The 21,917-nt window shown below is 42.1% G+C and overlaps 1 protein-coding gene across 1 annotated transcript in view; it reads right to left on the bottom strand.

Moving 5' to 3' along the window:
• The window catches only part of WIF1 (WNT inhibitory factor 1), a 44,354-nt gene extending 22,680 nt beyond the window's left edge, over nucleotides 1-21,674 (bottom strand). Inside the window, exons 1-2 of the mRNA XM_063134775.1 lie at nucleotides 21,345-21,674; nucleotides 19,185-19,324 (exon numbers count right to left, since the gene is read on the bottom strand). Coding sequence (XP_062990845.1) covers nucleotides 19,185-19,324; nucleotides 21,345-21,501 — 297 coding nt within the window. The 5' untranslated portion in view covers nucleotides 21,502-21,674. The remainder of the gene's footprint in view (nucleotides 1-19,184; nucleotides 19,325-21,344) is intronic.
• Between the last annotated feature and the right edge of the window lie 243 nt (nucleotides 21,675-21,917).

The following is a 21,917-nucleotide window of genomic DNA, read 5'->3' as shown; positions in this document are numbered from 1 at the left end:
ACATGGTTATAGAGCAACCATGGTAAGGGAAAATGCCTTACACATGACAAGTTACGCCTTTATGGTTTACCCAAAAAGGTTGACTCGCATGGCTCAGTGTGTCATATCCTATTTTTATTTAAATTGTAGTACTTCTAAATTAAAAGGGAGCAATGCCTGGGGTCTGGGGAACGGGATCCAATTTTCCCCATCCAGAACCTACCAGGGCAAGCCCCTGCTGCACCACCAAAATTTGGCAACGTGACAGCTCAGCAGCAAAAAAATGGGCAGATTTTGCCCTCTTTTGCTGCCACACTGTCAAATTTTGGTGGCAAACTATGGGAGTTGAAAAGGAAGTGAAATTTTGACAGATAGAGGCAGAACGGTCCTCTCAATAAATGACATTTGAAAGAGATATAATGCAAAAGAGGGTGGCAGCAAAATATGAGGTGAAACTATAGAACTCTTTTAAGGTGGATTTTAATGAAGGGAAAGAGTTTTTTCCTACAAAATGTGAGGTATCAAAGTATCCAAATGGTCCATAGTTTAGTTTATGATTTTAAAATAAAATAGTTTGATTAGAAAAAAAGTGTTTTGCTCCTTTTAGATTCCTACAGCCATGGCAACAGCACTACTGTCATAATGTCTGTTTCTCATGGCTTAGCTTTGATGTTTTAATTCTTTTGAAAAACAGGTTATAATGAGTTTTTACATGGTCTTAATAGTATGAAAACAATAACTGGGCTAAATCTACACCAAGCAGAAAATGGTTTGAAAATGAAGTGTGTCCTGGGCCTCACTACTGTTATGAATCGTTTTTAAGCAGGAGTGCAGATCCTGTGAGCCAGTCAAATAGCTTCATACACATCTTTCCATTGAGTGCTGCTCATGGTGTTATCTTACCTTAGCATTTTGGAATGTAGCTGGTATTCCTAACATAGAATAAATGAGTATCATAAAGCTAAGAAGAAGCCAATTAGTGAGAAGGGGATAAAAAGCAAGTTGGGCATATAATATTGTTCCCCTCAATGCAAAAGAACCAGGAAGGAGCATATATTCCTTGTTTTTAGATAGACAGATAGAACATATATTGGAGATCTAGAAGGAAATCAAGGGATAAGATGTACTTCTAGCCTCTTAAAAGGAGAATCCTACACAAGGGCAACCGGCTCATTAACATGTAATCCCTTTCCAGCCTTTTATTTATTTATTTCATGTATTTATTTCATTTCAATACTGCTCAATCACCAAAGTTCTCTAGAAGGTTCACAAAAATTAAATCCACAGGGTATAGCAAAAAACATAAAACATGGAAGCTTAAAAGCACAAACAGGATAAAACTGAGCAGCAATACAGAGATTTGAAACAGCAGATCTAAAACAGTTCTATGATTTGATTCAGTTCTATGATCTATCATGAGCACTATTTAGAGCTGTTTACTTGTGTCACTGAACCCAATGAGGGAAAGATTAAAACTTACTGAGTTTGTTATTTACTCAGAAAATAATAAATTCACCCATGTATGCTCAAACAAGGTTTATCCTTCAGAAGAAGAATCCCTACAAAGCCCACTAATCATTTCGTAACTTCTTGGTTGGTCCTAATAAAGGTATTGTCATGAGATGTGATTACTTTTATTCTATTTTTTTTATTAAATTTTTATTCATTTTCAACACTATATAAACATAGATAAACATTACCAAAATATAACTGAAACAAAACACAATAAGAAAAAAAAATCAAATATCTGCTGCATACATATTGAATGATTGTTGAGTACAAATATCAAAAACTATTACATATACCTTATCATACTACAACATCTTCGTTCTTAACATAAAAGTGCACCCCCCACCTCGGGATCATTCTTGAGTCCAAAATCTAATCGTTTCTTCTGCTGGTGGTTTCCCACTTCCCTTAGTAAACACAAACACTAGGAACTGTTTCCAAATTCCTTCGAACTCATTTATTTTAGTTACGCCTTTTCTCCACTTAATATTACATGTCAGTTTATCATTAATGGCTATGTCCCATACTTCTTTGTACCATTCCTCAATAGAATATTCCCCTTGGACCTTCCAGTTCCTAGCTACCATCAGTCGTGCTGCAACCAACAAATTCGATATCAGCTCTATAGTTCCTTTTCCACACTTTATATCTTCAAATAGTGACAGCAATGCTATTTTTGGTGTTTGTTCTATTTTCATTCCCACTATTTCTTCAATTTCTGAGAACACCATCTTCCATAATCTTTGTACATATTTGCACTGCCACCACATATGTAAATACGTTCCTTTTTCCCCACAACCTCTCCAACAATTTGCTGAATGTTGATCACTTATCTTATTCAATCTAACTATTTATTCTAATAGATCAATGCATCAGAGAGGACAATTCACTTTAAAGTTTTTTTTTCTGGCTTTCATTGCAAAACCATGAGTTCTCTTTCTAAAGTTAATTTCTCTTGCAACTCACTATTCAGAAACAGTGATTGTTCTATTCAAGCACTGCTTCTGATTGACTCCAGCAAATCTTACAAGATCTGGAAATGGGTACATAGCTATAGGGAAATAGTTTTTCATAACAATTCTCAGGGATGATCTACAATTTATCCTCAGTTTCCCCCCTTGCGGTAATGGTTTTGCACCCTCTGACCTGGTTCACGCATAACAACCCAGAGTATTAAGTATGGATTCTTAAATCCTGGGTTGTTATGTGCAAATCTAGAACTATTGGCTAACTATGTGTTCGTTAACCATGAAAAACCCAGGAATAGGACTCATGGTTTGTTGCTGAATTGTGAACTCTGGCTTGTTTTAACTATGGGTTGTCATTACATGTGACTCAGAAACATGGGCTGTTTGTTCCATGGGCTGTTTTGCTAGGCTACAGAGGTTGCAGGCAAACCTGGCCACTCTATGTACTATTACTACTGCACCGCAAAGGCATTTGGGATACAGGGAGGGAGAGGGCAAAGGAGAAGGGAATCAAACAACCCTGAAATTGGAAAACAACCTGTGCTTGTCTGATTTCTGGCAGAAAAATCATGGGTAAACTCTGGGTAAGGCAACAACCAATATTCTAGCTCGTTATTACATGTGAACCAGCTCACTGTCTACAGTCCTGGTAAAGTGTATCTTCCAGTCTCCACGTTTGAGCCTGGATCTGACCCCGCCCCCTTTCTCAGTCTTTTTGTTTGCCCCCACTATCTTCTTTCTACTCCTTCTTACTGAACTTCATAGTAAGGGCACACAAGGCTTTCACTTATCCAGCAATTTGTCTGGCTGGCTACAACTCACTGGAAAAACTAGCATCAACTCTACCATGTGCCTCTGAATCCAAGGATTCCCACCCCAAAGTAGTGAAAATGGACCACAAACCATCTGTGTTTAGAATACTGCCATGCACAAAGGGGTCACAAAGCGCATGGACCTTATGTTGTACAGGCTTGGGTTAAAAGCTTGGCGAGGGGATCATTATGATTCTGTGGATAAAGGTGTAATGAAAAAGGATGAAGAATCAAAGCAACCTCAAAATCCATCTAGTCCAAACCCCTACCCCTGAAGTTAACTGGCAATGTTACTTTAACAGTGCAAGCTATGTGTGCCTACTCAGAGGTAAGTCCTATTGAGTTCAGGTACCTGCTCTCAGGTAAGTGTGTATAAGACTGTAGCTTAAGAAGATTGTATATTATATCAGCCTTCCCCAACTATGTGCTCCCCAAATGTGTTTAACTACAATGCCCATCATCCCCATCCAGCATAGATAATGGTCAGGAAAGATAAACATTGTAGACTGAAACATCTGGAGGTCACCAGACTGTGGAAGGCTGTATTAAAAAAAATCTAATGTATCAGTTACTTCTTTTTTTTTTTTACCTATTTATTTACACTTCTTTTCTGGAGAAAAAACATTATTAAAGAAAATGGGCCTTGAAGATTAAAAAAACCATTAGAAACATTTGTAAAATACATTTTTAAGGGACTGTATTGTTAATTAAGGATATATACTTAAAGATTTTCATCTGTTGGTGATAGAAGCTTACCTGATGTGATGATAGAAGAGTTCACAGCCTATGGGCAAGATCACCGACCTCTTTGAATTATAGGAAGCATGAACAGAACACACAGACTCACTTTGGCCATGCTTCAAAACTAGTAAGCCTTTGTTCTTAAGGCTTAGAAGACAGCTTTGAAGTTTGGGATAAAACTCCTCTAACACACCATTACCAAAGAATAATCTTTTGATTATGATCTCATGAAAGTATAATCAATAACTTACATAAGTGAAAAGTGTGGCTAGAAGCAAAGATTGTGTAATTGGATCTTTATTGCTTCCATGGGTTTCTCTACCAGCTTCAGCTTATACTCCTGTATAATAAATCTCTTGCCCTAAAATGTAAACTCTCTTTAAAGCTATGAAACATCAGTAGCTACTGTTAGCGCTGAACATATCCAGGCCATAAAGGAGGTTTGGGCAAGAACTACTCTGTTGACATCTAATCTGAAACAAACATCAACCATTAACAGAACATTTAGCAAAGTAAAGTTTAAAAATCATTAAGTGTTGCAGTGGTTAATCCTTAAGGGGAAAAAAGGAGGGGGAACCTATCCATTTGTTACCTACCTTTTGTGAAGTTTTGTTGCCATTAAAAGCATGTTAAATATTTCCATGAAAACTCAGATCAATTAGGGTAGCTCAATTGTGTAAGGTTTAAAAAAATCAAACAGCAACATCTGTGTATTTTATTTCTATGCAGTGACTAGACGTTATATAATTTAAGTGGGCTGTCCTGGTTAAAGAGATAAGAGCCTAGTAAAAACAAGTGAAAAGAAATCTTTACCATAGATTTTATGGGCATGATCTAATTTCACTGCAAGCATAGTCAGTGCCCTTGCAAATGAGGCTTTTATTGTGCAATCACCCTGTATCAAACGCAGAATTTTATGGTGGGTCCAGATGTCACTGGCTTTCACTGGTACTCCTCCCACATTTTCCCACTGCTTCTTCCATCTTTTATTCTTAATACAAAAACCAATAAAGGAAGGATTATAGAGGCATGTGATGGAGAGCACATGCTTTGCATGCAGAACGTACCAGGTTCAATCTGAGGTATCTCCAGGTAGGGGGCCTGTGAGAGAATCCTGCCTGAAGAGCCACTGCCAGTCTGTGTCGACAACACTAGGTTAGATGGACCAATGGTCTGACTCAGTATAGGGCAGCTTCCTATGTTCCTAAGAGTAGTACAATGTCTTTCGACTAGGAGCCCTCTGTCTAAAAACATCTTTTCTCTTTTGGTACCTTTTCCTGCTTGTGTTCTTCTACTTTTTCTCATTTTTGCAGCTGTCATCATTGCCTTAAACAGCACTGATTCATAGCATTTCAGCAGATACCAAACAGAAGTTTCAGAATACCAGCCAGCCATTTTCATGGATCTAAGGGATAATCTACACAGTTAAGGCGGGAGCTCCTCTCAATGTAACTTTTCTACATACATCCTTCGCTCTGAAAGAACTCAGATGTCCTGTATTCCTGGCAACTATCTAATGATAGAAGCCTCGTGTGGCACAGAGTGGTAAAGCAGCAGTTTCTGCAGCTAAAACTCTCCCCATGGCCTGAGTTGGGAAGCTGGTTCTCAGGCAGTCGGCTCGGGTCGACTCAGCTTTCCATCCTCCCGAGGTCGGTAAAATGAGTACCCAGTTAGCTGGGGGGAAGGTAATAACGGCCGGGGAAGGCAACGGCAAACCACCCCGCTATAAGGCCTGCCAAGAAAACGTCAGCAAAAGCTGGCGTCCCTCCAAGAGTCAGTAATGACTCAGTGCTTGCACGAGAGGTTCCTTTCCTTTCCTATCTAATGATAGGCCTTTCCCACTCAATAAGCTTGCCTCCATTCAGGCCTAGCATTAGGAGTCGGCATGAGTGGGCAGCTGCCGACGGCGCAGTAGGTCAGAGGGGCCTATCCCTGCCACAGTTGCTGCCTTTCTCCTCCTTACTGTCGTGGCTGGTCAAACTGGTGAAAGGAAGTGCCACAGCTGAGCCTGCAGGTCCTGTGGTGCTCCATTTTTTTTTAAAAAAATTATACATAAGTAGCAGTCTGAACCAATCAAATGTTGCCTTTGGGAACTACTTAGCCAATGAGAGCACAGGAGTGATGTAAAGACCTCTTTGCAACCTCACTGGCCAAATCGTTTCTGCCCCCATAAAGGCCGCATCTGACTGGTTCAGAGCGCTGCTACTCAGAACGTATTTTTCTCCCTTTAAAAATGTGCATGGGGCCTGCAGGCTTGGTTTGGCAGCAAGTGGGCTTTGATGGCCAGGTAGGCCAGGGGCATTGGCAGCTGGCCATGGGTGTCTTATGTGACTGGGTGACTTCAGCCATGGCATTGGTCTGTTGACAGCACTATCATGGATGATGAGAGCTGTAATCTAAAACTGCATGTCTCATCTGGATGAAGGTTGTCTTAAGAGCTATGCCTCTCCTGCTTCTAACTGAAGCCGGAATCATAGAAATGTTCAGTTGGACCACAAGGATCATCTAGTCCAACTCTCCACAATGTGCAGGAAAAACAATTAAAGCATCCATGAGAGTCAGATGTCCAGCATCGTCTTAAAAACCTCCAGAGATAGGGAACCAACAACCTCCCTAGGTAGATTGTACAGACCTTACCGTCAGGAAGTTTTTCCTTATACTTAATTGGTAGCAGGTAGTGGCAAACAAGTTCCAAGCAGTCTGGGCTGTAACTGGCTTGCTGACCTTAGCATACAGGCACACCTAAGAACATCCAAAAAGCCCTTCTGACTGAGTCAAACCAAAAGCACTTTGCAACAGTGGCAGCCAGCTGCCTACAAGCAGGGTATGAAGGCAACAGTTTATATATGGTGGCTAACAGCCACCCTTATGGATTTGTCTACTCCTCTTTTAAAGCTCATGGCTGTCAACTTATCTTGGGCAGCAAATTCCATTAGTTCGGGATTCAGCGATGAGGCATGTGCCACACCACGGCAGTGTCAGAACCTGGGACAGCGCACTGACAAAGACAAGAGGCAAGATTAAGGCACATCAGCAGGGCTGAGGCCGGACACAGGGAACCTAGACATGTTCCTACTTTTTGGGTGGTTCACAAAACAAAACTTAAAACCTCCCTCCATGGGGATGGCCAAAGGCAAGTGGACAGGGCCAAAATGTGATTCTTACCAATTTTAAGCCTATTCAGGAATAAGTAGGACATACTTCTGCACGTCTACACAGAAGTAAGCAGGATTGAATCAGTCAGTAACACTTTCAAATAGCATGGATTTTGAAATGGCAACTAGACCGACATCCCATTAACAAAACAAACATTGCCAGAAGTGTAGTTCTTGTTCATTAAAAGATTCTGAATTCATTAATGTGTGCATGATTGGAATTGGACGATCTCTACTATCTTTTCACAAAGACCTCAAGGGGCTTTAGGGAGGGGGAGGAGTTCAGGGTGTGGCTTTACTTGAGGCCCTGTGGGCTGGATTAACTGTCTTGGCAGGCCAAATTTCTCTCAGGGGTCAGAGGCTTCGCAGATTTCCCATCTCTGATACACAGCTTTACAAGATTGTTTATATCTATTTTTCAGTATAGCATCTGTATTTTGCATGATTTCTATGTGCATTGTTTCTTAGTATTTTCAGGTATTCATCTCTTTTGTCCTTTACAAATTGAGGTTCCAGTATTCCACCCCTTCCCCATCACTTCCTTTGCTCTACGTTCCTACCATGACCCACAACATTTATTTATTAATTGAAATATTTGTATCCTGCCCTATATCACTTCGATCTCAGGGCAGAGTACAGATAAAAACAGAACAGTGTAAAACAATAAATATACACAGCTAAAAATGCATTACATTACTAACAAACTAAAACAAGTAGAAAAGTTTAAAAGCAATAAGAACAATTAAAACTATGTGCAATCTTGGAGAATTTTTAGCCTACATTTCACTCTTGCTTTATTACCAACATTTATATACTGCTTTCCACAGAGTTGTCAATGCAGTGAATGTACAATGACATTACCTTCAAAAACAACAATAAAATGTAACGATAAAACTGCACAAGAAATAAATGCACACACACAAAAAAATTAGAAGTAAAACTAAACACTCTACTGTGCACTACAGACCACAGCTGGCTGGGTCACACTTCAGGGAAAGCCTATGTGAAGAGGTGAAACTTGAGAAGACATCTCAGTGTCAGAATTGTGGGACCTGTCTATGGACAGTTGGTAAAGCATTCCAGAGGGTGGCCGCTGCAACACTAAACGCTCTACTGCAAGTGCTCTTCAGGTGAACCTCAGGAGCATAGGGCACCCTCAGAAGTGTTCCCTCTGACAATCGTGAAGACTGAGCAGGGTCATAAGGAGTGAGGCAATCCCTTTTTCAACATTTAGCTGGACAGCTCTAATCTCTGGCTTACTCTGTTATCACCTCTGAACAAGGGAAGTAGTAGGAAGGGGTGTAATATTTTTAAAATAATAATATTGGCAACTTTCTTCTCAAAGGAAATGGCTTTATACCAAGTTAAACCTTTTGTCTATCTGGAAAATGCAACAGGGAAGGTGGAAAACCTAGCTGAATGGGTAAGCTATGGGATGGAAGAAAGGGGGATCCTCCCAAATCAAGTGGAAGTGCCTCCTGTGAGTTGAGCTCTGCTCACAGCAGGTGCCTCTGTCTGGTTTTTGGAGATCTCCCCCATCTTCTGCCCAACATTCTATCCCATTCAGCAGAGTCCTTGACCTTGCCATGGAGAGGAGGGAACAAGGAAGTCTGCTTCTACTATTTTTCACCAGCTCAGTTGCACATGGCTAAACCATATGCATATGGCCAACTTAGGAATTCAATATGTCTTCCATAAGAACTCAAAAAGAAGTACAGGCTTAGCATCAATAAATGGTCCAACAGCTCTACTGTAATGTGTCAGTAATGTTGATAGCAACTGACTGAGCTGCTCTGATGTCAGAGATGGGGAATCTAAGCCAACCAGGGGAATCTAAGGGGAAAGAAAAAGAAGAGGCCTAGGAAAGGAAGAATGGGTCCCAAGAAACCATGACATGTAACCCAATGCAGATCTGTGGAACTCACAACTCAAAACATATTAATTGAGCCTCAATTGCCTATGAGTCAAAGAACCAATTCACTGATACTTAGGATGACCAGTTGTCCTGCTCAGTTCACAGTGTGTGTGTGTGTGTGTGTGTGTGTGAGAGAGAGAGAGAGAGAGAGAGAGAGAGAGAGAGAGAAAGCAGCTCACCTTGCCTAGGGCACAAAAAAGCCTGGCACCAGCCCTGTTCATTTAGCTCAAATAGTTTACCAAAACAACTAACTAGCTGGTTTACAAGCAAAGTATAACTAAAAAAAAAAAGATCATATCCTTTTGTTCAATAGAAGACCATGGTTGCTATAGAGGCCACTATCATTAGTTTTCTACTGTCTGGTTCCTTCCAGTTTTATGATACTATCTACATGAAAAGATATATCCAAGTTGAGCATACTGTGCAGTCTATAGTGATGTATGCACACCACTTCAGTCCATTTATATCAAGCTTTCTCTATCAATAAACATTGCCTTGAATTTTTCAAAGTAAAGCCTCAGCCTGTTCTCTTTCATCCAGATCTCTTTCTCTGCCAAGCTCTTGAAAATAAAAGAAGTGTACTAATTAAATTCAGCAGGGTGAAAAGGAAAATAAGCTGAATGTAACGAGATGCTAAAGTCACTGCAGCCCAAAAGTCGCAGTTTCCCTTTGTGGCCTCACATGTGTGTGTAAGAATTCTGAGAAGCAGCCCTACAGGATCTTACATGGGAGCCTTGAGCAGAAAGTAAACATTGACCCAACACCACACTCTGGAATCTCTCGATGTGCATAGGAAAATTCATACTCTCCCTTGGAACTGGTGGTCCGCAAGTGAGGCCTTGCTCAGGAGCATGGGATCAGGCTGAACCATAGCTTGGGGTAGACATTTCAAACTAATTGCATCTCAGAAATTTGGGTTTTTATTTACCTTCTACAAGAAGGGAAATATATCTTACAATCCAGTGGATCATGCCACAAATCAGAGTCCTACAACTGCAGGTTGAAAAATTTGTCAGGATTTGTTAAAATCATCAATATCTTTCTTAGGTTAAAGTACTGGAGATTTAGAACAGGAAAGTATAATTTCTGTTCTAAATTTCCTTATAATTGAACTTTTGGACCTTCTAGCTGTCTCCATCAATCTCTGTGTGTGTGCGCACGCGCACATGCATGCACAAACACATTAATTTGCACATGCAAATAAGCAGGGCCTGGGGTTCATTTTCCCAGGGGGAGAAGAGACAATCCTATTATTAAAGTGGAAATCTTGTGACATCTCCCCTACACACACACACACACACCCCACTCCCAACTCTTCAGAATTCCTTTGACAAAACTAAGAGAGTGATCCTTAGCACATTTTAGAAGCTAATTCATCAAGGGCTTACTTCCAAATAAATATGTTTGTGATTAATTTATTGGTCTGCATGTTATAATATCGATCTCAAGTGGTTCACACTGTGCTGTTTTTATTTAGTTTTGCTCTAAGCATGTGGTGTTAACTATCAGCTCTAAGCATGTGGTGTTAACTGTCATTTTCCCTTGTGCGATCCTTAATATTCACATACCTGCTATGAAATAAAGTGGTGCAATGGCAAAGAAAAAGTTTATGAATGTATAACTTATCTCACAGTTCATTATATTGCCAGACTTTAATTTGAAAAACATTACAGTGAAAGAAAAAAAACCCTGCAATTATATTTCTAGCTTTTGACCAGTGAAAAATAGCCAACACATATTGAAAAGCAGCAAAAATTCCCACTACACACTTAAAGATCATCAGTTTGAGCCAAAAGATAAAAGGAAAGAAAATGCAACCATGTTCTTCCATGCAGGGCACCTGATAAGAGAAATTTCAGTTCCTGATTACCAGGATAGACAGTTCCCACTGTCATAACTTGGGCCTGACATGGTCATTAACCATAGAAGGCTTGCAACTTTTAGACTAAGAAGATGAACCTCTCACAGGTATCCATAATTAAAATTAATCAGTCACTTTACACAACACACATCTGTTGTGACAAAATCTCTCTGAAGAATGGGTGATTTCCCTTAAGACTGTTTTAGCCTAAGCAGCTTATGTAGACTATTCTTCAAGTCCAGAACAACTAATATTTCTCTAGTTTCCGCACCAGGATAGTGGTTCTGCATGTTAAGCTTACCTTTTGACAGCTAGCTGCCTGCCATTGCAGTCAATACTGGATTACCCACAGGATCTGGTGATGTGACCCTTCCTCTATTCCAAGATATCCAGGCGTCTTGCCCCATTTCTTTTGTTCCATTATCATAATCATTAGGAACTACACTTGCAGATCTAATTTTAAATTCTTCAAGCTAGATATCATCAAACTCTATGCAACCAGGTTAAAAGGAAATCCGAACAATTAACCGGTGATGTTTACTAGAAGATCACATATTTATTCTAATCAAATTTATATGCCATCTTTTCACTACAAATGGTGTTCAAGGCAGCTAACAACAACAACAACATAGCTGTTAAAATACCAAATTATAATCAATGTATAAAAGCAAATAAATTAAAAACTTATCAATAAAATTTAAGAAATAAACAGCGCCAGCCAGCTATAATGTATTCTGGCAAAAGTGAAGTCAGTTCAAAATAGCGATGTGCCGAAAAAAATTCCTGCAAAAATTTCAACCATTCTCATTCAATTTGATAGAAGGGAAATTCAAAGCAAAAGAAATTTCGAAGACATTCTCATGGGTTTGGTTCAGGGTTCTTGTGCTTGCCTTACTTATGGAGGAGTGTGTGTATATGCTTGTGCTTGCCTTACTGAGGAATGTGTCCCCTTCCCCGTCTTTCATTGTACAGTTAGAGAGGGGAAGACATCACGGGATTTAATTCCTCCCATAGGGTCTTTTCAGATCAGGAAGTGCAGGCAGCCTGGGAGACAACAGAGCAACGGTGAGATGTATAATAGAAAGAATAATAGAGACAGGACCCTCAGCCACCTCACAGGGATTAGCTGAGGTCAAAAACACCACCAACACACATTCAAAATAAATTATAAACTGCCCTAAGAATGAGGCAGAAAGATGGAAGCCCCTTTCTTGAGAAAGAAAACTTTCAGGAAATTCCTAAGGGTTTTCTTCTTCTTACCTTTTAGAAATAAAAGGACACATTTCAGAATTTTCTCCACATTTTCTTCACCATTATTTTTGTAGTGACTATATTTACTCCCCTAAATGCGCTGGAGTGATGCTAGGTATATGGGGCATTGTGGGGGGTGCAAAATGAGGGCCAGGCTGCCAACACAGTTGATGCTGTTGCAGTGGCAATGCAAAGCAACAACAATGAATAAACAAACCCAAAAACCCTTTGGGAAAAAAGGAAATAAGCTGTTCCCAGTGTTGATGCCTACCTGTGAGAAATTGTTGGAGAATTCCTTCTCCACCTGGAGAAATTTGTTGAAATTGTCCCCCCAATTTCTCTACCCAGAAATAAGTTGGTGAATATTGAGAGGCCATTTTTGCACAGTTCTGGTTTAAAAGGAAATGACCTTGCCTTCTGACAGAAAGGCATAAAAAATGAAACAAGGCTTGCCCAAAGCTTTGGTGCAGTCACCAAGAAGGCCCTTCTTTCATGTTCCTATCAAACGTGCCTCAGATAATGGCAGAGCAGACAGAATGGCCTCTCCTGAGGATCTTAAAATGAGAGCAGGGTTATATGTGAGAAGGCGGTCTTTCAAAGAGTCTGGTGCCAAGCAGTGTAGGTTTGCTATCATAGTGTAGCTCGTCTTTCTGTCCAACAGTCAAATGATACTGATATCTGGTAGCACTGATGGTTCACAAATCAAACTATTCCAGTTTAACCCATTTCATCTGATTTGGGTCAGCAATGCACAAGACGCTGAACTTCTTGGCATTAGGCCTCTGAAACTGGCATAAAGGTGCAATATGTTGCCTTTGTGCTGGTGCTGAGATCTGACACAAGAGCAGTATTGGCATCAGTTATGACTCCAAGGGATAGCTGCAGGGCAGTGAGTAATAGGTGCTCCCCCAAACTATTTCCTGCTGTCCCAGTAATTCCCCCAATTTTCAATCCCAGGGTATTAAGATTCTACATAGCAAGGGCCAGAAGGTAAATCTCCAGATGTTCTGGTTAACTCCCAGAAGCCTCTGCTAGCGTGGCCAATGGTGTTGAATGCTGGGAATTGTAGTCCAAAACATCTGAAGGGTATCAGGTTAGGAAAAGTTGACATAATCTCTGGTTTCAGTTCAAAATATGTGGAGATCAACTTTTCTGCCCACCCCACTATTAAACCTTTGCTCCCTGAAAAATAATGGTGGTTGCCACCCCTTCGTTCCACCAAACTAGTTTTTCTGGAGATACCCCTGGTTGGCATGGCAGGTGCTGGCAGGTGCACTCTTGTATGCCACACAATGTCATAGTAGCACAAGAGGTCACTTGAGTTGTGCATAACCTCACTGGTAGTACTGGACAGGAAGAGTACAAGGTATTCTCTCAAATGGGTACTCTTGGGATCTTTCTGACCTATGGGAGCTGCCAGTGCAATTGTGCAACTTGCTATACCAATGGTAAGTATTCAGTGGGTCTCTAGGAGGTTTGTATTGGGAGAGGTCAGACTCTGTGATAACTGTAGCATCTCAACCCACCAGTTGCACTGGTGCAGCTACAGTGGCTCCATCAATTCCCGTGGCTCTAAGTTCTGAAATCCCAATGTTGCCAAAAATGGGGGTGGGGGGAGCAATTGACTTCTTAAATGTTTTTAGTCAAAGCCCTTTTTTGGTTTTGTTTTGGAAATGCGCTTATAGAAAAGACTAAATCCCACTGAAGACTTCATTTGCCAAATGTTTATGCTGCTGCGGCGAAGAAAGAAAGAAAAGAGAGAGGGAGTAATTCTGTAGTTTACATATATGCCATGTAAATGACTATGCAATCCAGATGTAGCTTACAAGGTACCTTGTAACACATCTCTGCTGAGCAATAAAGCTTTTTTGGCAAAAGTTTGAGAAATTTACTGCTGTTTTCTGTCAGCAGCTACAACAGATGGCTGGCACATGCCTGCCTTGCTAAATGAAGTGGGAACTCTACAGCATGGTTCTTTGATCTCCGGTGGCATGTCCACAACACCAAGATGCAAAATACCACAGCAGAGCAGAATCTAAATATTAAACGTTCAAAGCTTTGCTTTTGATACGAGGATCCCCGCTTCTTTTCTTTCCTTTTTAATTGTGCCCATAAGCCTATTCACATTCCATATTGCCATTGAAGTATGGGAGTCAGAAAAAAAAAAGGGGGGGAACCAAAACACATTTCTCCTGTTTGGTGAAAGGAAAGCACAGTGAACCTACTGTTCAGAGTACTGGATTATGCCCAAACTGCATCTACCATGCTATTCAAAGTAGTCATATGTTGATGGCTATGAAAAGCCGCCTTCTGAGGCAACTGGTTTAAAGGGGGGTTCAAAATATAAGAAACACGAAACATTGAGGAAAATGTGAACTGTGCTGTGTTGTGAATGAAAGGATGGTTTCAAAAAAGAATGGGAAGAACTGCATGCCAAAGCCACCCAAGTATTATGGGGGCAGTTGTTGATGAACCTTCAGCAATTATTTTGAATGACTATTTGCACAGAAGCTCACCACCATCGTTTTGTTCAAATATTATAGCACCTTTGGATAAAAGTAGGGGGAGGGGAGGAAATCTAATTGTCCCGTATGCCAATCGCAGACACTGGGCTCATCTACACTAAGTAGGATATTCCACTATGAAAGCAGTATGGAAGTGGCATATAAAAGGCAGGATTTACACTACTGCTTTATAGTAGTTCTGAAGTGCACTGACAACTGTTGAGGGCCATGACACATCTACACCAAGCAGGATATAACACTATGAAAGTGGTATGAAAGCAGTATATGGTTTGTGTCATTGGGCCCCAACAGTTGTCAAAAAATTGAGCTGAGAGGCCCAGCTGGCCCAGCGACCGTCACACACCTACTCAGGTTGTGGCCAAGTTTAAACCCCAAGATTGGGGTGGGTGGGTCTGTCTCTTTCTTACCACCCTCAATGGAACAATCTCGTTCTACAAGTATGGAAAAGTTAGCACACAAGTACTTTGGAAAGCAAGACGGTAACAGTTGCAAAAATTACTTCCATCAGCCTGAGAACTAAATTTAATTTTGGAGAAGCTCTTGGGGCTACATTCTTGTTGTGGGTAGGGCCAGGGGCAAAACCCAAGCCTATATTGGCTCTGTTCAGACGACATACTAAGACATGGCTGTTAACCATTGTGAGCTAAACATTATGGCTCAGCATGTTGTGTGAACCATTCCTAACCACGGTGGCTACATAACCACGATTTAAACACACTCACTAACCATTTGCTGCAAAAGGGTTAGTGGCTAAACCATGGCTTAGCGTGTTGTTTGAACAGGCTCATTAGGTTAAGGTGCTTACTGCCAGACAATAAACCTTAAGAGAGGCATTTATTTATTTAAACATTTGTATCTTGACCGATATCACCAGGCTCTCAGGGTGGCATACAGCTAAAATTATACAACGTTTCAACCTTTTAGAATGCGGGGAAACACACACACACAAAAACAGGGCAACCACCAAATGACTGGCAGCTTGGGAAAGGTCCATGGCCATTGGGGCAACCCTAAGAGGCTTAATTTTTTTTCCAGACCTGAGATCCTACACCCCATCATACAGCAATGCTGCCACTTTGGGCTTGCGTACATTACATTTTATGATAGGGGAGATGGATACAGTATTGGTTCACAGGGCTCAGACCAGTTTTGCATCTGACTGTGTACTCTTTTAACTGAGAAGTTGACCATCTTTTACCATAAAGACTGCTGGTTCTATTTCTAAGCTTTGCACATCTTTTTTTGCCTTTGTTTCTTCTATTGTGCTAGTAAGGGTTTGTTGGCGGGGTGGGGGTTGGCATTTCTTTGCACCCTCATAGATACCTATTTTTATTTTGCAAAACAAAAACAAAAACTCATGGAGAACTGAATGGCTGCCTAAAGCAACTTGAGAAGTCATATACAAACACACTTCTGTAGCAACCCTGCTAACCAAAACACACACACACAACCTATTACCCATGTGAGTTACAGGTAGGAAAATAGGCTTGTCTGGCAGCCAGAATTGATGGAAGAAGCATGTAAGGGCACAACAGACCCAGACATGGTAACCAGAGCAAGCATGATTCAACCATTCCCACAAAATGAATAGCTCTATCCTCTGATAAATAACAGCACTTCAGAATAAATAGGTGATAAGCAAAGCTAGAGGAGAATAGCAAGATGATTTATTCTCTAACAAACTGCATATGATACACACATTCCAACTTCTTTTGTTTAGATTTTGTCTACACACTTTTCATAGCCCACCGTGGGTTATTTAAGCCATGGTAGGTTGCAGCGCATGCCAGCAGCCATTGTGAATATTCAAGCTGCAGCAAGTGGTTGCCATGGCTTATCATGATGTGCAAACCTGGCACAGGTGGGTTGTTGCCATCATTAAGAAACCACCCACAACCCATGGGCTACTGTTGGGTAGTGAGTGGTTTGTTAACCATGACAACAATACACCCTAGGTTTGCACATCATAAGTTGCAGCGCTTGCCTGCTGTGGCTTGAATATTCATAATGGCTGCCAGCATGCACTACAACCCACCATGGCTTAAATTAGCCATGCGATTGTGTGAAATGGCCCAGAGAATCCTATTGCAGAATAATCTTACTGAGTTAATCATAACAATGCCAAGAGAAGAAGGAAGCCTTTATAAACACATCCAACAGTTACTATAAAAGACTATATCATCATATTAGCAGTCTGCATTTAAAGGCTTGCCTACTTCTTGAAAGACTCTTTCAGGGTTAATACTGGGCTGGATCCAGACTAAGACCACAATCCTAAATATGTAAGTCCCATTAACCACAGTGACAGTTGTCTATGCTGCATGTTAATCGTGCTTTAGATCCACTGAAATCAATGGGGCTTAAGTTTGTCATGACAAAGTCAGTGGGACTTGCTTTAAATTAGCCATGTATAGGATTGTTTTGTAACTTGTCCCATTCATTTCAAGGGAACTAACTTGTAACTAACTTGGCCAGGATCCAACCTAATATAAATACTGCTGCTTATTGTTTAAAAACCTTTTTTTTAAAAAAATCCAACATGAAAACTCAACGTCTATTTTCCGACATTGTAACATTGTAACTCAGACCCCTGTAACTTTGATGCACCATATGCTGCCAGTGTGTCAAATTACCCATGTATTTGTTGAAGTACATCACACACCAGGCATTCCTATAAATGTTTCCCTAAACAGAGGTTTGGAGGACCAATAGATGGCAATATTCCATCATTTGGACATGGTATTGTGTCCTAACAAATCTGCTTGCCTGCACAGTGTTTTCTCAGCAGTTCTTTAGGTACAAGCATAAATTTCTTAATATAAAAATTCAAAGTGTTAATTTGAACAATGATGCCATTTTGGAACCAAGTACTGACACAAGTCATGACACTGAAATCCAAAGGCTAGTGTAGCATAATGGCTAAAGTCTCAATCATGTGTATCTTTTCCTGGAGCAAGCTCCATTGATCACAGGACTTACTCCTGAATAAAACGAACAGCTAGCGTTGGGTTGTGAGAGGCTAAGCTCCGAAACAAGGAAGTGCTTCAAAGCTTGCCTTGATCATTAGGTGGCTTTATGAGAGCTGCTATTTCTCAACTTCAACCCAAGATCTGTAATGCAGGTGAAGCTTCACAGTAAGTTGCTTTATACGAGTCAGACCATTGGTTCATCTGGCTCAGTACTGGCAGCGGTTCTCCAGGGTTTCAAGACAGATACTGATCTACCTTACAGGGTAGTTGTAAAGATGATTGAAATGATGTATATGAAGTACCTTGCACCAGGTTTTTGGGATCCCTTGGGCAAGACACCTCAATGGGCCCCCTTCCTCCATGAGTCAATCTTCTCACTTCTATTGTCACCAGCAGCTATTGCTCCACATCTTCTCTCTCAACATTGTTACTACTTGCTTGCTTGATAGGCAAAGAGCCAATAGGCAAGTAGGAAGTAGCATCTACTGTTCCTCCTTACCACCATCACTGTTGTCTGGGCCAGAACAAGGAGGCTGCAATGGTGAAGAGGGTGAGGAAGTCCAGGGGGCTCAGTGGAGCCCTGCTGGAGTGTCAGCCCTTGGCAGGTGCCCAATCATGCCCACCCTTGATGCTGGCCCTGCCTTAAACCCTCCTGTATCATTCACTATGCTGAAATGCTTTCAGGAATGGGGTGTTATGTAAAGCATAAGATTAGTTACTATGTTCCTTGAAAACTATTTCATGAAACCCATTATCGGCCTTTCACCTCTTTTCGGCTACAATATTCTTTCATCCTCAAGATCACGCTTTCAATTTTCTTTTCCTTCTGATCATGTGTGTTCCAGCCTTTTCCAACCTGGTGCTTTCCATTTGCGTTAGACTGGAAGATTCTGAGAGTAGCAGTCCAATACATATGCAAGACACCACATTGGGGAAGGCTGGGATACCATATAACAACCTTATCCAACTTGGCGCCCTCCAGATGGTTTGGATTACAATAATTCTTGGCCATACTGCCTGGGGTTGATGGGAGTTGAAGTCCAAAACATCTGGAGAGACCCAGATTGGGAAAGGCTGTCCTATAAGGTGCCCTATTACACCTGCTGATATCTTTGAATGAGACTATGCTGTGCACTGTGAACTGCCCAGAGAGTTTTGGCTATTGGGTGGTATAGAAATGTAATAAATAAATAAATAAATATTTACTGGTTTAGGAATAGAGTTTCATTGAAGGGAAGTGGGAGAGAAAGAGAGAAGGAATGCTGTATATTTTTGACTGCCATATAGTTGATTTATTAATATTTCTCATGACAGACGATTCAAGGCACCACTTTGTAGCAACTTTTTGGCACACTCCTGAAAAACTTTCCATAAATATTTTATATAAACTAAATATTTGCTCCAGTTAAACATATTGCTCTTCTTGGCCAGCCTCCTCCCCTGCCCACCTCACCCGTCCCAAGCTGCACCAGTTTTTCCTAATCTCAGATTCTACTTACTCTTCCAGTTGCTTGCCAGGTGAAGTTCATAGAGTGAATATTGACCGGGATGGCTGGCATTCTTTGTTGGGCTTTTCTGAAGTCATGAGTGAATGGGGCCATTTTCCCCTCTGAAACAATCAGAATGTCCTCTTCAAAGCCTGTAGAACAAAACCAATTAACTCGAAACAGGTGGGAGATTAAATCCTAATGTGGGACGAAAAGCAAAGTTTACCCCAAAGAGTTTTTAAAGGCAGACAAACATGGAGGCTTCTCCCAAGGGCTGCTCAAGCTCCCTACATGGAAAGCAGTTCTGTGGAAGGAAAAGTGTGCAAACCACATTGCAGATTGTCACGTGGGACAATTGCATACACTCCTATACAGCTGCACGTACACAAACGAGGAAGCTGTGCTTTTCTACAGCATATGGGAGACTGTATAATAACAGACCTGTGCAAATGTGATCATGGCCCATGACAATGTTTACATGTGGCTTTCTGTGCAAAAAAAAAAAAAAAAGCAAGCAGGATGGAGCTGCTTTCAGCACAGGAGAGATACACCCGTGCAATCATCACCCATGATCTACCTGCTGTTTTCACATTTCTCCTTGTGCTGCACAGAAGAGCTTTCTGTGTAGAAAATGCGGCCCATTTGATCTTTCTTCCTACCCCCTCCCCTTCCTTTTTCCAAGGCACATTAAAGCATTTAAAGAATTCAGTACAAGGAAGTCAATATGCTTCTACATACGAGATGCATGCTTAGCCATTCAGCTTTGGGCTGCTATCCTATGGTGTCATATATGGGAGGAAATCCCACTGTGTTTAGTGCTAGAATTAGTGGGGGGGGAGGGGGCCCACCCACTTCTCCATTTATGATAGCCCCCTTAGCTACCGTTTTTGTGATTTTGTTTGGAGGAAGCCAAGATTTGGTTAAAATTGGGTGCAGTCTTGTGAGGGAGACTTGTAGATTTCATAAAGGACCTCCTACCTCCCCCCCCCCCCAACTATAATTCCAGTATTGCCCTTACTTTAAAGTAAACATGCAAGGGATTGCCTCTGTGGATATATTTGAACCTCAGGGCATAAGAACCATGTGCAATCAGATCCAAGTCTGGCATCCTGTTCCTACAGGGACCAACCAGCTGCCTATGGGAATCCCACAAACAGAACATGAGTGCCACAGCACCCTTCCTCTCGTGTGCCCCAGCATACTGCCTCCAATACTGGAGATAATAAATAGCCATCATGACAAATAAATATCACTAGCCTCCGTGAATTGGTCAAATCACCATTTAAAGCCACCCAAGTTGGTGGCCATTACTACTACATCTTGTGGTAACAGATTCCATAGTGTAACTCTGAATGAATTTGTTTGAATGAACAAATATATTTCAGCAGCATGGCCAAACTCTGCTCCATCGACCTCCTCAATGCAGTCTGGAGCACAGTCCTATGCATGTCTACTCAGAAGTAAGACCTGTGGAGTTTAATGGCACTTACTCCCAGGTAAATGGGTATAGTGCTGATAATGTTGCAAGAAGAGAGGACCCAAGGAACTGTACAAGAACTTCTTCACCTGTATCTATCTGACCTAGCCCAAACTCTTCCCCCCAAGCAGGCATGCTGGCTAGAGGTTGTGGCAAGTACTAGTGCAGTGAGGTAATTTTAGCCACTGGACTTAATGGTCTTATTTGGGGTGAGGGGGGCACGATTTAAACAGCCTTGTGTATTACTGCAGCTGTGAAGCACACGACTGACATTTCTCTTCACCACCACTACTATTCCATGCTTTACAACTGCTTCTACATTCCTTATAGGTTAGAATGTTTGCCAACCCTGATTTAAAACTCACACAAAAGGGCTGAGTTCGGACGACACGCTAATCAACAGTTGTTTCCCATTCAGTTCTTATTACCCGCCCCGACCCCAGTTGATTAGCGTGTTGTCCGAACTCAGCCAAGTACTCTGAGGACCATGTGCAGTTGTGCATTTTAAGCTCACTGGACTTATCATGACGACAGGAATAAAATGGAGTTTGCTTTCACTGCCCTCCTTCCCTGCCGCTCTCTGGGTGGCCATTGCACCCCTCGCCCCGACTTTGGCCCCCAGGTCCAGCCCTCGCTGCACCGCGTCCCCCTCCCCTCCCGCGCCAAGCCCGGCTCGAGCGCAGCGCCTTCCTTACCTATCAGCACGCGGGCTTGATGCGCGTCGATCCACATGTAGAGGGTGTCTTCTTGGGGCTGCGCGGCGCGCGCAGGCGGCAGCCTGTTCAGGAATACCACGCCGCAGAGGAGCCAGAGCGCCGCTGAGCCTCCGGCGCTGCTTCCAACCCCGGCCATGCCGCCCTTGACTTCGGATGGTCCCGCGGGGCAGGAGAGGTGAGGGCTGGAGTGGAGGCTGAGAAGTCCTCCTTCCTCAGGCGAGGGCTTCGACGGCTCCCTCCGCTTCTCTCTCGCGCTGCCTTCTCCTTCGCACGCACGCCCCAGGCGGAGTGAGTCCCAGCTCGGTACAGTCAGGGCTGGCTCTGCCTGCCTTTTGCTGCTGCTGCTTGGGGTGGGTTTACCTCTTGGCAGCCGCAGCACTTATGAGCGGGACGGCGAGAGGGGGACGTGCCCTGGAGAGAGCAGGCGCTCCCGCTCCGCTGCGCTAGGTGGCGCCGAGGACGCCTTCCGAAGGGGTCTTTCTGCCAGAAGGGTCTCTCGGCGAATCAAGTCCAGTAGCAGCCGGGGTCCATGTGGGCGGGAATCCCGATGCC

The sequence above is a fragment of the Elgaria multicarinata genome, chromosome 9, assembly GCF_023053635.1.
Source record: "Elgaria multicarinata webbii isolate HBS135686 ecotype San Diego chromosome 9, rElgMul1.1.pri, whole genome shotgun sequence".
NCBI lineage: Eukaryota > Metazoa > Chordata > Lepidosauria > Squamata > Anguidae > Elgaria > Elgaria multicarinata.
This window is presented reverse-complemented; position numbering and strand designations above follow the sequence as displayed.